This window comes from Ambystoma mexicanum, chromosome 6q, assembly GCF_040938575.1.
Source record: "Ambystoma mexicanum isolate Mex_15411 chromosome 6q, UKY_AmexF1_1, whole genome shotgun sequence".
Lineage (NCBI taxonomy): Eukaryota > Metazoa > Chordata > Amphibia > Caudata > Ambystomatidae > Ambystoma > Ambystoma mexicanum.
Window position 1 is genome coordinate 874,094,625 of NC_090937.1, and position 17,175 is coordinate 874,111,799.

General features: G+C 48.6%; 1 protein-coding gene across 4 annotated transcripts in view; it reads right to left on the minus strand.

The window, feature by feature from the left end:
- The window catches only part of SH3RF1 (SH3 domain containing ring finger 1), a 493,515-nt gene that overhangs the window by 94,432 nt on the left and 381,908 nt on the right, over positions 1 to 17,175 (minus strand). For all 4 annotated transcript variants that reach the window (XM_069631396.1, XM_069631395.1, XM_069631393.1 and 1 more), the window contains one exon: positions 8,107 to 8,261. In XM_069631396.1, coding sequence (XP_069487497.1) covers positions 8,107 to 8,261 — 155 coding nt within the window. The remainder of the gene's footprint in view (positions 1 to 8,106; positions 8,262 to 17,175) is intronic.

Genomic DNA, 17,175 nt, shown 5'->3' on the forward strand with positions numbered 1-17,175 from the left:
TGAATCCGACACGGGTCCCCGTTGATCGGATGTAGGATCGGTGGAGCTTGAGGCTCTTTTGACCGAAAGAATCGAAGTTTTTTGTGAAAAAAGCGCGAAAAATAGCACTAACGCTCGAGAGCAATAGCACGAGGATCCCAACACATGAACGTGCGGTAAAAATCTGAAGATGGCTGCCAGAGGCGGTGCTTAGGTAGAGGGCAGTCATTGGCTGTGGTCAGTATGACGCAGAGACCAGTGATTGGTTATTACTACGAAAGACAGATCAGAAACGAAACTGATACTGGTTTTTTCTTTACCGAGGATTCCCAGCCTGACGACGGGGAATATTCATGAGCATGTGAATCCATGCCAGACCCCATGCTGGAGAAAAGAATTTAGAATATAGAAATTTAAAATGTCCAATCAAATTGCACAGTAAAGGACCGCCTTGCCAAAGGCCAGATCCTGGCCATGGATGGAATCTAGGGAGTAGTGACTTACAAAAGTATGGACCGAAGACCAAGTGGCTGCTTCACAGATGTTACGAATAGGAACACCCCTCTGCAGGGCAGTAGAGGCAGCCATATCCATTGTAGAATGGGGCTGTAAGCCTACCAGAGGGTCCTTACCCGCCAAGCGGTAACATTCAGAAATTGCCAAGATAATCCATCTAGACAAAGTCTGCTTAGTAACAGCTTGTCCCAAACGCCTTCCAGCGTAACCTATAAAGAGCTGATCGTCCACTCTGACCCGGGACATGCGTGAAATGTAGAAACTTAAAGCTCTCCTAGGATCTAACCTATGGAGCCTCTCCTCGTCCTTACCAAGATGCGGAGGAGGATAAAATGCTGGAAGAATGACCTTCTGGCTTAAATGACATTCCGACACCACTTTCGGAAGAAAGGAAGGACGAACTCCAAGGACAACCCTGTCCTTATGAAACACAGTGAAGGGTGGCTTAACTGAAAGTGCCTGCAACTCACTCACTCTGCGAGTGGAAGTGACCACAACAAAAAATACAGTTTTAAGAGTTAGCAGTCTCAAAGGACAAGAATGTAAATGCTCAAAATGAGCACCCATTAGAAACTTGAGCACAAGGTTCAACTCCCAACTGGGCACCTGGAAAGGTGACGGAGGGAACACATTAGTGAGCCCTTTCAGAAACAGAGAAATTAAAGGGATTTTAAAATAAGAACACTCCTCAGACGAGCGCTTAAATATGGACAGCGCCGCCAGGTAACCTTTGATGGTACCCACTTGCAGGCCCTTGTGGGCTAAAGAAAGCAAAAAACACAGAACCACAGGAATGTCACATGAAAAAGGATCCATATTCTGAACCCTGCACCAGTCGCAGAACTTTCTCCAACGGCAACGGTACAGGGACTTTGTTGCCGGCCGTCTGGCCGAAAGCAACACCTCCATCACGTCTTCAGGGAGGTCCCAATCCTTATACCTCAACCTTTCAGAAGCCAAGCGTGAAGGTTGAGGGATCTGACCTCTGGATTAAGAACCAGACCCCCCTCCCGTGAGAGCAGATCGTCTCGGTAGGGAAGACGACATGGAGGGCAGATGGACAAGTCGAGAAGGTCCCAGTACCACGTCCTCCGCGCCCATGCCGGAGCAATGAGGATCATCCGGGAACCGAACCTCCGTAACCTCCGCAGCACTTGCGGGATGACAGGGACTGGAGGATACGCGTACAGCAGTGGGAAGGACCACTCCACCACAAACGCGTCTCCTAAGGCTCCTCTTGGAGGAAATTCCAGCGAGCAGAACCTTTTGCACTTCTGGTTGACACTGGAAGCGAAGAGATCCACTTGAGGGGTCCCCCAAAGGGCAAAAATCAACAGGAGAATCTCCTGAGCCAGCTCCCACTCGTGAGAGATCGCGCTATGCCTGCTCAGGAGCGTCCACCGTCTCGTTTTCATCTCCGGCCAGATGAACTGTCGAGATCGAAATTTCCTCCTGGATGGCCCAGAACCAGAGCTGCATCGCCTCTCTGCACAGAAGAAGTGACCCTGCCCCCCCCTTTTGTTGAGGTAGTGCATGGCCACTGTGTTGCTCGTCAGAATCAGGACATTCTTTCCTTGCACAGTCGGCAGAAAGGCCTTCAGGGCAAGCCTGACAGCCCTCAGCTCCCACAGATTGATATGGAGTCTGGACTCCGACGGAGACCAACGACCGCTGACTGTCAACTCGTTGGCATGAGCTCCCCATCCCGTGAGGGATGCATCCGTCACGATCGTCACCTCCGGCCAGGGCAGCCAAAATGGAGCCCCCCTCATCAGATTGCCTTCGTCGGCCCACCTCAGAAGGTCCTGGGCGATCGAGGGCGGTACCTGAACGGGGTCCGACATCCTGCCGGAGGACTGTGACCACTGCATCTTGAGAGCCCACTGCAAAGATCTCATCCGCAGTCGAGCCTCTCGCACCAGAAGAATGCAGGATGCCATGAGGCCGAGCAACCTCAAGAACTCGAACGCCAGGAGACTCTGGGCATGTCGAAACTTGTGTGCCATCTGCTGAATGTGACGAGCCCTCACCTGAGGAGGAAAACACTGCCCCAGGGAAGTGTCGAGCACTGATCCGATTTACTGGACACGCTGAGTTGGCGCCAAGTGGGACTTCTTTAAAATGAGGGAGAAGCCCAGCTTGTGAAGGGAGTGGCAGGTGACGGACAGATGATCCAGGACTTGCTCGGGAGAGCGCGCCCTGATCAACCAATTGTCCAGGTAGGGGTAGACGTGAACACCCCCTTTCCTGAGATATGCTGCCACCACCACCATGAGCTTGATGAAAACCCACGGGCGGAGGTCAATCCGAATGGCAGGACCCGAAACTGAAAGTGCGAGTCGCCAGCCGCAAACCTCTGGTACTTCTTGTGCTTGGGATGGATCGGCACATGAAAGTAAGCATCCTTGAGGTCGAGAGACACCAACCAGTCCTAAGTTGAAGGGCCTGGAGGACTTGAGAGAGAGTAACCATCTTGAATTTGTCATTCCTGAGGAGCTTGTTCAAACCGCGCAAGTCCATGATGGGTCTCAATCCCCACTCTTTCTTCGAAATCAAAAAATAAGGGGAATACCATCCCTTGTTCCTCTCCGCTCCAGGCACCAGTTCTATGGCACCTTTCTCCAGCAGAGCTATTATTTCCTGCGCAAGGAGCGGATCCGGACTCTTCAAAGAGAGATTCCCTGGTGGATTGTCATGAGGCCTCTGCCGAAAGGGAAGACAGTAGCCGTGGGCTATGATCTCCAGAACCACACATCTGAAGTAATGGCACGCCATTCTACAAGATGCTGCGCCAGCCTTCCCCCAACCGGCGAACCATGGGACATGGCCTCATGACTGAGCTGAAGTGGCTGCGGCATTGCCTTAGGGTAAAGAGGCAACTGCCCGAGCGGCCTTGGCACCTTCAGTACCCTGTTTTCCACCTCTGGCAATCCTACGGTGGCCCCTTTGACTTGCTGCTCCTCTCGATTTACTGAAGGACGAGTAATAACGAAAGGAACCTCCCCTCGATTGCTGTCCCCTAGGACGAAAAGGCAGAGGTTGGCGAGCTGCAGCTTTTGAGGTCTGCAACCTCTCAAGGCTCTTGTCAGCCTTGCTGCCAAAAATATGTTCACCATCAAAGGGCATGTTGAGGAGCTGGGCTTGCACATCAGGAGCAAACCCCGACTTCCGCAACCATGCAAACCTGCGTATTACGGTGCTCGCCGCCATGGACCGGCTGACACAATCTGCCATGTCTAGACCCAACTGAACAGACTCACACATGGCATCCTTGCCATTCTCTATAATAGCAAGAAAACCATCCCGTTCCTCCCCCTCGGGAATATATTCAGCCGCTAAGGAAATACAGTTCCACAGAGTGTGTGTGAAACGTGACAAGGCACATACGGAGTTGGCTGCCTGAAGAGCCATACCCCCTGAAGAAAACACTTTCTTCGCCCAACCATCAAAACGCTTGTCGTCCCTATCAAGAAGGATGGTAGGATACAACGCCTGCTTTGCTGGGGCCGTAGACGCCTTCACCACCAAACTCTCCGGAGTGGGGTGCTTGGTCAAGTAGCAGGGGTCGCTACTGACTGGACGGTATTTTCGCGGCAAAGACTTGCTCACTGCCGGGAGAATCTCCGTGACAGTCCAAGCCGCTGCCACCCTTCTTTGCAAGGCCATATGAAATGGTAGTACCGGGTCAGTTGGTGGACCTTGGTCGAGGATATCCGTCAGGTCATCCTACAGAAAATCCACTGGTGGCACAGACCACCCCAAAATCCGTGACCCTCGACATAAGGTGCCGGTACAAGGACTCGGCATGGGTGCCAGGCTCAGGCCTACAGAACTCCACCTCCGGAGAGGTGTCCAGACCACTGGCGTCGTGCAGCGACTGACGCAGGTCTTCAATCTGGCTATGACCAGATATAATCTCGTCTGGTGCCGTATCAGGAACCAACCTATCCTCGGAACCCTCATCCACCTCAGAAATATAATCCAGAGGCAGGAAAGTGGGCACAGAATAAGGGATAAAGACATGTTCTGCCTTGGCCAGAGCCTTTCTAGGGGGTTCCACTGTGCCACGGGGTACCTCCGACAAAACAGCCTTGAAAGGCGTCGACGGAATCGGCGTCGAGCGTGGCGCCGACAGCTTCGACACAGTCCTCGAGGGCGGAGCCCGAGCGTGTCCTTCGACAGCCTGAGCACCGATGGCGTCGACGACTTCCTTGGAGGCGGAGCCTTCGGGAGAGTCCCTCGACGACCTCAGTGCCAAAGGCGTCGATGTCTTCTTCTTCGAAGACTTCACAGGCTCAGACGGTCTCGAAGGCGCCGTGGACCGGGACCTGGAACGGGCTTGACTAGAACGATTCTCTTGTCCGAGCGGAACCTCTCCCGCGAATCGTGCTGACCACCCGAGCCCGAAGGTGTACAAGCGGTGTCTCTAGTACGGTCATGGCCGGCCCCTCTCGGAGGCGCGGACGGACCGGAGCCCTGCGATTCAAAAATCGCCAACATCTCCTTACGGAAGGAAGCCCATTCCTCAGGAGTTGAATGCTTGGTGGGACAAGCAAACTGCCGTCCTCAAAAGAGGACCAGGAAGGCGACCGATGACGGCGCTTCCGTGAGTGCCTCGAAGGGGCAGAGGAATGGCGGGACCTACTCCGAGACCGAGACCTCCCAGACCGACGACGATGCGGAGAGTCGCCCCTCGAATCGTCAGTCGAAAGCCCAGAGGACCTCAGCTTACGAGGCTTGGTCACCTTACCTACAGAAAGCTTCTTCTAACGCTCCCGCAAGGCCTTCGAAGTAAGCAACTGGCAGACCACACAGTCATCCGTGTCGTGGTCCTCACCGAGGCACCAGAGGCAAGCGACGTGCGAATCCGTCAACGACATCTTGGACCCGCAGTGCCGACACTTCTTAAAACCCGGCCGCGGGGTAGAAGACGAAGACATCATGCGATATCACAGGTTCGAGGAACCGAAAGAACAGAACTCAGAAGTGTAGAGGCGCGCCGAGATCTCCGAAGCAAACACGTTCGCGGAAAAAACGGAACTACAACTGAGGCTACGAGTGTCCTACTTATAACATCTGGTGACGTTGGCTCGACGGGGGCCCTCGAGGACAGCGTATCGACGTCATCGACGCAGAAAGATTTTCCGAAGCAGCACAGCTGTGGCGATTACTGTCATAGATATGGAATAGATCGGAGGATCCAATCCCCTCGAACTTAATATACTGCAGCGCATGAATATAAAAAACAGGGAAGGAAAAACAATAGTACCCCACAATGCTTCTGTTGGGTGTCATTTTGACTTTACTTGAAGGCCACACCAGCAAACACAAAACAATTCCCAAATTAATTGTAAAGCTGATTTGCCATGTCACTTAGTTCAACATGACGTCATCAGCTGCATATGGCAGTTTGAGTTATGGCAGCTTTGAGAACCATAATTGGTAAATTTCTGTGATTTTCATGTTTTGCGCTGTGACCATTGTTCAGTCAACCAATGCTCTTTCAGTCAAGTTCTCTCACTTTGTATATACCTATATAGAGATAAGGAGAGGTCGAGGGAGACAAAGGGAGGGAGACAGGTATTTTGTTTGCTTTTACTAAGCTGATCAGCTACTTCCATGAATAGTTCAAGTGGCCCCTAGCAGAGCGAGAACCCACAGCGTTACTGCATAGAAGGATCCTACATGACGAACTGCAAACGTGCTCCGATGGGGGCTGGCTGACATAAAATGAAGCAAAAATAATTCTCCAATGAATAAACAAGAAGGCAGTTGAAGCACAGTCTTAAACACCCATTCGCCGTTTGCACAAAATAATAGTTCATTTTGGGGCTGTTGCATTTCTTGATGTATTACTGCCAGGGAACGCAGGCCCAGGGAGGCCTGGGTGGTCCCTGCATTAGCCGCGGCGGCCGATGGGCCACGAAGGATCCCTGCCCCCCCCCAAGCAGCCAAGGGGCTGCAGATGCAGACGGAAGGGCGCCAGGCAGAAGGATGAGGAGCAAAGGGACCTCTGGGGGGAGGACATTAAAGGGGGTAGAGAAGGTAGGCTTGCCCCCACCCCCACAAGGGGTCTATAAAAAGGCAGCACACGCAGGGAGGCACCCTCTCTGCCAGGATCACTACAGCGGAGGAGATTGTATGCCCGTCCGCCCACACCAGAAAAGATTGATTGACCATTGTTGTATAGTCTGTTTAATTTACAGGGGTACTGTCGCAGTGGAGGTACATGGCGCATCCAGGCTGGAAGGGCTGTCGGAAACCACAAGGGACTGTGCAGTCACAGAATATGATTGCAGCAGGGGCATAACCTCTGATGCGCAACGGGGCAAGTAGAGGGTGGTGGGAGGTGGGATAAATAAATAAAAAGTAATGTGAAAGTAAAGTGAAAGTCAAGTCAAAAGTAATGTAAAAGTAATGTAAAAACAATGTGAGCTAATGAAAAAGGGAAGTGAAAGGAAGTGTGAGGAAGTAGAGGGAGCTGGAGGAAGGAGGGGTGGTAGAATGTGGTAGAACGAAGTAAGCAGAAAGGTAAAATGGCAGGGGTAGTTCAGGGGGCGGAAGGGGCTAGCATGCAAAAGAGGGGGGGAGACCAGGGGAACCCAGGGAGGCAGCAGGAGGAGGGATGAAAGGATAGCACCAAAGGATCAGGGAAGAGGTAAAGATACCCGGGGACGCAGGGAAAGCAGAGATAACACTTTGGGCGAACGAGGGGGATGAAGGCAACACAATGGGAGGTGGGGGCAGCCAAGTAAGAGGGAAGATGACAAGCCACCAGTGAAGAGACGAGGGGCAAGGGCAGGATACATGGGGAACATCAGGGCAGGAGCAATTGGGGAAGATGACAAGAATCTGGGGGAAGGGGCACTGGGAGGATAATAAGGCGCCTAGGTAACAATGAAGGGCGGAAGAGGTCCAGAAACTGGGAAGAAGTAATGGGCAAAGCACCTGGGGGATAGGAACAAGAAAGAGCAAGGCACCTGGGATCAGGGAATAGGTGGGAGGTCGGAGCCTGGGGGAACAAAGAAGCCGTTAAGCGTTCGGGGAGAGGAGTAGGAGGTGTAAGCGTGCAAGGCACCGGGCAACAGGGAAATTGGGTTAGTAGACTGTACATCAGGGAAAGGAAGATCCAAGAAAGAGGGCAAAGCACCAGGGCAATGTGTAAATGGCTTAGAATTGTTAGCAACCTGCTGGGCGCAGGTGGAAACCACCTGGGGAAAGTGCAAATGTATAAGGGCACCAGCTCAGAGCAGAATCCTGATGCTCGACTGCTGAAACGGAACACCTGTAAGATACCTACTGCCTAATAAAGCAGCTGCAGCCTTTTACACCCACAATACGAGTCCTGTTGACATTATTGCATGGGGCGGGGGTGGATGGGGGGGAGGGACAGATCCAAGTGTGAGACCAGCAAAGACGGGAGGGAAGTGGTACACAAACAGGGATGGGGGGGCCCAGTTCGGGCTGTTGCGGCTAAGCATTCAGGGGTGGACCAAGTGCTGCCCACAGCCGCAGGCAAGTTAAAAAATGGGCAGCTTAGGGACGGCGGGTGTGCTGCATAAGTGGCAGATACAGCGCAATTGGTTATAGACTAGACTTCAGGCTACTTACACACTTGGGCGATTCTGCGACCTTAAGGCAGCAATCGGATCGACTGATGCAGGCGCAGGCCTTTGCCCCACTACTGAAGAGGCAGCAGCTGAAGACGTGGATGCGATGACGGCAGCTGCCAAAGGTGGTGGCGGGAGGAGGGGCGGGTTTAGATCCTAGATAATAAAAAAAAGGTTCGTCATTGCAGTGCATAGAATGTGTAGCTAAATATTTAATTATCACAAGTACAACAATCAAAGAACGCCATTGTCACACACAACATAGTGCTGCCTTCGAGGGCCACCATCGCCCACCACTCATTCCTTTGGACAACATGATAGATAACCACTTGCCTCCTGTAAGGTGGTCAGTGGACCACCTTTAACGAAACTGGATCTTTGCCAGCCAAGTTAAATGTGCTGCCTCCAATTTTGGTGTGTGGTGTCTAATGAAGCAAGCATTGCAGAGGCATTTACACTCCTGTTCTCCTAAAGGGTTGACACGGTATCTATTCAATTCATCTAAACCCATTCCATCTAATACCACTCCATTGAAATGTTTCCATCTAAAAAATGCCCATCTAATGCATGTTTTTGGGGGGTAAAGGGTTAATTTTTGTTCAGGTGCATTTTAAAGGGTAAAAAACAGGGGTTGGGGGGTTGAACCCCCCCTTCCCCCCAAAAAAAGAAAAAAAATGCATTAGATGGAAATATTTTAGATGGAAAAATGTCGATGGAATGGCATTAGATGCAATGGTTTTAGATGAAATGACCATAAACCGGTTGACACACACCGCTGGAATGCTCAAAGGCACAGGAGGGGTTGTTTTCGGAAACCTGAAACTCGAGCTACAATAGACAGCGCTCAGGCTTTGAAGTGCGCTTTAAGCAGAGCAAGTGCAAGGCCAAGCCACAGTCATTGTGCTATTGTGTCCACTTTCACTCACTCTTCCCCTCCAGTTAGCAGCCTTTGAAAGTCAGCGCCATCAAGAGGCGGGATCTCCCACAAGCACACCAGTGAAAGGCCTACGGTTCTCCCTGAGAGGGAAGGCCCTAATAGGGTGTGGGGGCGGGGAGTAGGGGGTTCTGCCGCGCAGATCCTGTTCCCGTTCAAAATCAATGGAGCAATTGTTACTTTCTGATCCATAAAACCTCAGCTAATTCTGAGAACGTCTGGAGACTGACACCCCTGGGAAAATGGGCACGTGGGATCGCGCACGGCGCAAAAACAACATTAATGCTTCCATTCAGATACCTGGCAGTAGGAAAATAAAAAAATAAAAAAAGGAAAAAATAGAAGATGGATTTACACATCAACACGATTTGAAAATATAATGTGCACAATCTAAAGCCGGCTTGGTTTAAGTCGTAAAACTTAAATATGAACTCGCAAGAGGAAATTTCAATTAAAATCCGTTTATTCTTACATTGCTGGGCTATGCATTAAATGTTCTTTTATAGAGTACATAATGAAAACCAACTTGTCACAGATTTACTGTGCCCAGGTGGTCTGTGCGCCTGGAACTGAACCCGGCTTCCAGATGTTACCAGCTGGCCTGAATCAAAGGCCCATTTAAAGGTTTAACCAGTCAATAAGACCGGAAGTGCTGCAAGCTCACCAGGGGCAAACACTGACTGCATTTAGGGCGACAGGAGAAACATACATTCTACTTGATCGGGCTTAAAACGAAATATGTTCTTTAGAAGTCACTATTCTGCAATGTTATTTGTTGGCGCGTTTCTTGATATTAATTCAGTGTTGTTCCAGTTTCCCGAATCGGCATTCCTCCTGTGCTGACAGTAAGGCCAGGTACAGCCATTGCTTCTGTACTAGAGCCATTCTTAATTATTGTCTCAAATCTCAGAAATTGGTCTCGTTTGCAGTGTTAATTTACCAACTCGCTTAGTGAGCAAAATCCCTCGTCCATACCTCTCATTCTCTGCCAACCATGTACTATGCTCAGATTTTACAAATCGGCGGAAAATTGCACAGGACGGCTCTTTTAACTCAGTTTAGTTAGCAAAGTAGTAACTTCTGAGATGCTTGAAAGCCTTCCACGTCAAATGACACTGCACCCACACTCCACTCGATCAGAGTAACAAGTGAGATGAAAACTGAAGGGAGCCCCTCTACCGAGAACGAACATAGCCAAATAACCTTTTCTATGGGACGGTGACCAGGTTTTAGCTCATTGTATCTTTCACAGAGGAGAAATTACATTTGCATATCAGTCTGGTCCCACCCACTTGCGCAGTCCACCACCGAAATGTAAGGCAATTTTCCTCTGAACAGGAGTAGCAACAGCAATGCCAGGCACGTGTTTCTGCCTAGTCGGGCCTCATCGGGGAGCGGAGGCTGAGCCTCATTAAGCACAGTGAGCAAGGGATCCAAACTACGCTGGGGCAATTCTTTTTTGGTTACACTCTGTGCCGGGTACAGGTCAGAAACAAACATGGTATGCCATCACATCCATCCAGCATATGGCGCTGATGGTAGACTCCTGAGTGCAGCAGGTTAGGCTAGTGCCACATATTAGGCTAATTCTAGTAACTCGTTAACACGTGGTGGAGCCCATTCTAACAATGAGCATATTTCCTATACAAAGTGTCATACGAGTCCTAATGTTCTACATGCACTCAAGCTGGCCAGAAGTTGGAATATTTTAAGTGCTCTTTGAATCCGTGTACTGCTTTTGGGGGTGGGGCGGTATGGTACCAGAGGTGAGTAGATTCAATCAAGGATCCCCGTGGCGCTCTCTGGGGTCGATGTAATCCTCTGCCTCTCAGCAAAGAGAAAAAAAAGACGGCCACTACTCGTCTAGGGTCTTCGGTGGCACAATAAGTAGCACTCTTCCATTCTGGATGGGAAGCAGGTCTATACACAAATGCACGTCCTATTAGCCATAGGAAATCATTGAAGTTCCGGGACTGAAACGGTTTAGAAAGGAACATATTTAAAGATTAATGCATACAAATATATGGATAGCATTTTATGACTTTGGCTCCAATTGCCAATGAGCGAGGCTGCCATTTTTATCTTCCTTAAAGGCCCTGGAAGTTGAAGGGTGAGATTTGCTATAACCACAATGTGCTGGTGTTTATGTATGAAATAACAGCATTTAAAATATGGAAAAATAAGGCACAGTGACAGCTGAGAAAATGTTGCAGTGGGAAATGAGCAGAAGTAGGATTTCCTTTTTTTTAAATTATTGATTGTACATATAGCTTATGAACCCTGTAAACGTTTCCCAATAAATCCCAAGCTTGAATTTTCTGGGGATTAGAACAGTTCCTATCCTTGGATATGAGGGTGTCGAGTCACACAGGATTGGGATGGTCTTGACGCAATCCTATCAGCCTCCCAGAAGGGGGACGAAGCAAGATTCCCTAGGCTTGTCACACCCTCTGAGACTTGGCATCTACAAATTCTCTCGCGGACACCAGCTTCACAACACTTAAGAGATATGTCCCAGTAGCCCTAAGTTTTGTTGGATATAGAACAAGAACTAAATGTGTTCTCAAACGGTGATGGTTTGACGGTACATACATACCAGCACGTTTAGAGGAAAGGAAAGATTCCGACCGCATTGTGCTGTCCGCTAAAAATGCCACACAAGCTCCCACCATGAATGCGGAAAGCCGCAAAGCACCGCACAACCATGGAGAAGCACATCAGTGATTTCAAGGTGGCTCGGAGGACAAGTGTATAATTCAAGCCTTGGAACAGGCAGCTCTGAACAACAGAGGCCAATTAACATTCACCTAATACAAAGAGGTTAACAATAATAGAAACGCCAATTAAAGGATCCATTGGGAATTAAGGGTTAAAAGACCTGAGATGGGTCAATCATGGGGAAGACTAATCCCGGGCCGGTTTACAAATAGATCCCCATGGCCCAGTTATATAAAAAGGACTGAAGACAACCATTACAATTATTTATGGGGGGACTATCCGTGAGGAAGCAGAAATGCTGTTCACAACTTCCTGCAGAAACATGGAGACTGCTACCTCCGCCGAGGTAGCCTATCTGTTGGCAGCATCGAAGCTAAAAACGAACACTATGTAGAAACACCACCATTAGGACCTCTACTGGGAAGGACGTGGTAACCACAGTAGGGAGTTGTCACAGATACCAAAAGTAAAACGGAAGGCCGTAGGACTGTGCCCTGCCAAGCCTGAACACGAAGAAAATCTGAGAAGGAAAAATACTCCTGAAAATATAGACAACCGGACAAGGACCCAGGATTGATGGGAGAGAAATACTCTTCCATCTGAAGACCAGAGGCTGTGGAGCGGTCGGGAAAAGGCAGGGGAAGGAGTGAGTACCCAGGCCTACCAAAGAATGATCTAATGAGACCTTGTTGCGGTCCGGAGAATCGCATCCAAGTATAAAGACAAGAGACTGTGGTGAGGTCTAGTGAAGGGAATCTCAAATAATACATGAGACCCTGGAGAGGTCGAGTTAAGGAACCGAGAGACAGAAGGTCTCCATCCAACCAGAAGAATTTAAAATTTTTTTTGAATAGGACTTCCCTGGAGGGAAAGATTTACAGTAGGATTTGAGACTTTTTTGTTGGAAGAAATTCAGAGTTGCAGGATGCACCTGTAAAACCCCATTTTGTGTCGGCTCATCATTAACACATATACAGATCTACCCTTTATTTTTTGATTTGTTCCCTAGTTTGTCCCAACCCCAACCTGGAACTATGAATACCAACTAAAAGATCAGTTAAATTAACAACTACTTGCTTTTATATCATTCCTCAGTCCTCCTAGAGTATGCTACTTTTGCATCCTTCAAATAGTGGGAATACTTTAAACAAAAACAACATCAAAACAAACATGCATATTCCATCCTGCGTGCTCAAGATTCCATCCATCAGTTGTGTGGGTCTTCTCCAATCACCCTCTTATAAAAGAGAAAGTCCACGATGCAGGCATATCTCACGACCATTGCACCATAGCTCCAGGAGCACACAAAGCTTCCATCTGGACACAAATACCTCTCTTTAAACATGAACCCAGTACCCGGGTACTTTCAAACTGCATGCAGCAACAGAGATAAAGCTAGCTTGCATGTCCTCCCCCAACTAACCTAGCCCATCCTTCTGTCTTTTAGAGGCGGCAGTGCGCCTGGAGACCATGCAAATGGCATTGGTGCCTGGCATAAGTCCCATTCTCCTCTGTGGCAGCAGAGAGGGCACAGGGAGACCAGCAAGCATCTGCTTTGTTCAGGGGTAAATTCATAAGTCGTGTATCCATTTAGCATGCATGGGACAATGGTTTATAGCCCAAAGGATTGCCATCTGGCACTTGGCTAGTTGCGGGGCGAGGAGGACTAGCTTTGCATTCAGGTATTGTTATAGAGTGGGTTGAATAACATTATATATTTGGAAACAAGGCTGACAACTCTCTGCCAAAGTGTATGGATAATTGGATGTGGCCAGGTCATGTGTAGGAAAGTTCCCTCTGTCCTACAAGCAGTAGGGTACTGCGAGAAATACCAAATCTGTTTGTGCGGGTGGGCTACATATCATCTGTGAACACATTTAAACTCGCATGTCTGGCATACACAGAAGGACTCTGTTGCCAATTTAGAATACCTGGAACACTCCGTTTGATCTAGCAGGGTCCAGGAAGTCATTCTCAGGTGAACACATTCCGAGGGCTTCCCCTATTACGTTAAAGCCTTAGTTTCTGGCCGGCTCCAAGACCCATTATTACTTTTAAGAACAATGAACCTCGTTCATCAAACATCACGGATCGAAACTCGACCCCACCTGCATCAAACTACGGCCACACACCCGTCATATCCTTCCAAGAAAGTGCACCAACTTGGCAAAGGCATTTCATTAGTGCAGACTACCGATTCCACGCTTGCAGACGGCTAAATTGCATCTAGCGAACCTAGACTTCTCAGGCTGAATGTTTCTTGCAGATATTGCAAGGACTGCAGGTTGAGAGGCATAAGAGCCTACCGCACCACACAAACACAGGAGAGAGCTTGCACCACCAAACCACAGGGACACGAGTTAAAGTCCTGGGCAAACAGCCGTGTTTTCTAAACTCATCATTCGCAGGGATGCCAGTGAGTTTATAGTGAAAGGTTGGAATACAAAAGGATCGAATGCAATAGTTTTGAATCAAAAGGACCGAATTCGAATGCACTCTTTTTTTGGGGGGGGGGAGGGGTGTGGGTCCCACCCAAAACCATCGTTTTTTTGGGGGGAAAACTAGTATTTTTTCCTATACAAAGGCAAAAAAAAAATACATTTTAAAAAAGGCATTCGAATTTTTTTTTTCGTCCTTTTGATTCAAAACTATTGCAGTTCGAAACAATGTATTCGACCCTTTGACAGGACACCATGCCAGTGTGTATGCTTTTCCACAATTCAAAATTATAGATTTGAACCAACGGTACATCTAGAATATCCATCTAGACAACTAGACTCAATGGACCTCATTACGAGTTTGGCAGTAATCTGGTGGTAAATCTGTGGAATTGACGCTACATTTTATTTACTGTAACCACCATTCGGTCCCGGGGCATTACCGCGGTATTCTAAGGTTTTATACGACAGTGTAATTCCCCATTTTTGGGGGTCGTCAGGACTCCATGGGGATTTTCCACAGATTTATTGCCAGTGGTAATACTGGGGCTAAAATGGAGGATTGACCTGCGGCCACATGCTGGCTGTAAATCCTACATTTGACTTCCAAATCTTCAGTACAGGGATGTGATAATATGTCGCTTACTTGTGATGAAGCCCATTGTTCTCTGAGCTAGAGAATCACTTTGAATAATCACAGGCTGGGCAGGCACCCATGTGGCGGAGCCAAAGAAAATGACCAAGACAATATATTTATGGGAAAAATTGTTGGCTGCATCCATTCATACACCTTTCTTAAAACAATACAGCGACATTAACAACTCTGCCTGTACATGGTCAGTTCACATACTTATACAAAAAAGTCATCACGCATACATCTATTATAGTGAGTAAACCAGTTTCCAGGCACGTGATCTGCAACACGCCTATGTACAACATTGGATTTGGAGGCCCTCGCACACTTGATCTCCAGCGTGGAATTAACAATCTGGTTCATATTGGTCTAAGGTGGTAGAGTGACTCAGTGGAGGTGCAAGTTCGCAAAAGGTTGCAGAGACAATTGGAAACCCAGTGTATCTGCCTCACTCATACAGGAAACAGTGTTTTTGGTTGAATTTTAAAGGTTTGGATCCCTTTTTGCACCACTTTCTTACCAATTTCTTTTTCCACAGAATGCGGGGGAGACCCCCTGCATCCTCCTCTCACACCCACACACATCCCCCATTCTATCCAGATTGACCACCTAACCCGCCATTTAACTATGCGAGAAATAAATAAATAGTACTTTTGTAGTTCAAGCAAAATGCATGATTCCTCATACAGGCCTAGCGGCTCGGTGTTGGTCAGTGGGGTGTCGGCACTAGACCTAACCGGCCAACACCAATCCTCGGTCTGTTCACATGAACCTCAAACTACAAGGTGAGTATATGGCCTAGCTTCTGTGTGCTAGAGACCCTCTGAGCACCCGGTAAGGCACTATTGCTGTGTAAGGGAGGGTGGCAAACTATGCTGGGAAGGTTCCAGCAGTTGAGGAGTCCCAAGCCAAGGTAATGAGGGTGCTGTGGACCAGTGAAGCGAGGGAGACAATTTAGGTCCTGGCAACCCCAACCTTCAGGAGACTTGCCAGCATGACTCCTGCTGCCAATCACCAAACTATGAGTTAACCCCGGCAGAACAACGCAGCAGGGGTTTGAAAACCGAAAAATGCCTAGGGTTAAATATCACCTACAGAATAACGTTGGAGAGGAATGTATTTTGTCTAAAATAACGTAGGCAGAATGGAAAACAATAGTGTTTAGCTTCCCATTTTATTAATTAATTTCTTGTACAAATAAATGACAAACTACTACAAACGTGAGCATCTTCTGATGAAAGTAAATCTCAAGCTCTTGTGAATGACAAGCCAAGAGTGGCCTAATATATATCAATAGCCCATGATCGGCTACTCGCAGAATATCCTCCTGACCTAAGGATTTAAATGATTATGAAGACTAGACGCTTGCTAACAATAATTAATTTAAAAATGCAATACGGGCAGCATGCGTCCTATGATACCTAAAACCCGAATGGCATTATTGTAACATTATAAACCAGGAGGCTGTAACCCGCACCACTCAATTGCATTAACGAGTGGCCCTCTCTACAGGAGCCACTTACTTCTAGCTTTGATCTGATAAATTGCCAATCAGCACTGGCTGGGAATCTCAGCTCCAGTGTATTGATTACCGCCCAAAGGTCTTAAAAAAATGTTCTGGGGAAAGTGGGGTACTGCAAGGTTCAACTATTCTCTTTAAAGAGCGAGAGGGCAACTTGCTAATGAGAAGTGATGGATTGTCCATGTCAGGTGCATACAACGATCAATCGCTGACGGTTTGGCTTATGCATGGTGAAAGCGTTTCAGTGTATTCACACCCACAGACAGACACCACAGCAAATAAGGAAGCCGGATGGGCAATAAGTGGAGGAGAGGATGTTGGCAGAAGGGGACACTGTAGCACAGAACAGACCGATGGAGAGGATACAGGGAGCGGGGGTGGGGGGGTTGCATTGCAGGAGAAGGGCACTGTGGGGTTGGCACAGTGGCGGACCTGAGAGCATAAAGACTGGCGAAGGTAGCAGATTACCTGTGGAGCTTTGTAGGTAATGCAGGCTGACATGAAGGCAATGCAGGCTTGTAATGGTAACCAGTGTAGCTCCATTAGAGTAGGGGAAATGTGGTCAGATTTGTCCAATCCTGTGATGAGGCATGATGAGGCATGCTGCACAGCTTCCAGAAGTGCCAGAGTAGTGGTTGAGGCATCTACCAGGAGGGCTTTGCTACCATCCAGGTAGGCGAGCAACAGGGCATGGACAAAAGATCTGAAGTCTGAGGCAGGTATGAAGGATGTTTTACAGTGCAGTAGTGAGAGCTGGTACCATCCTATTTGTGTCTACTTGGCGATGAGCGCTTTGAAGGAAGCGTCACAGTCGATGGTGCAGT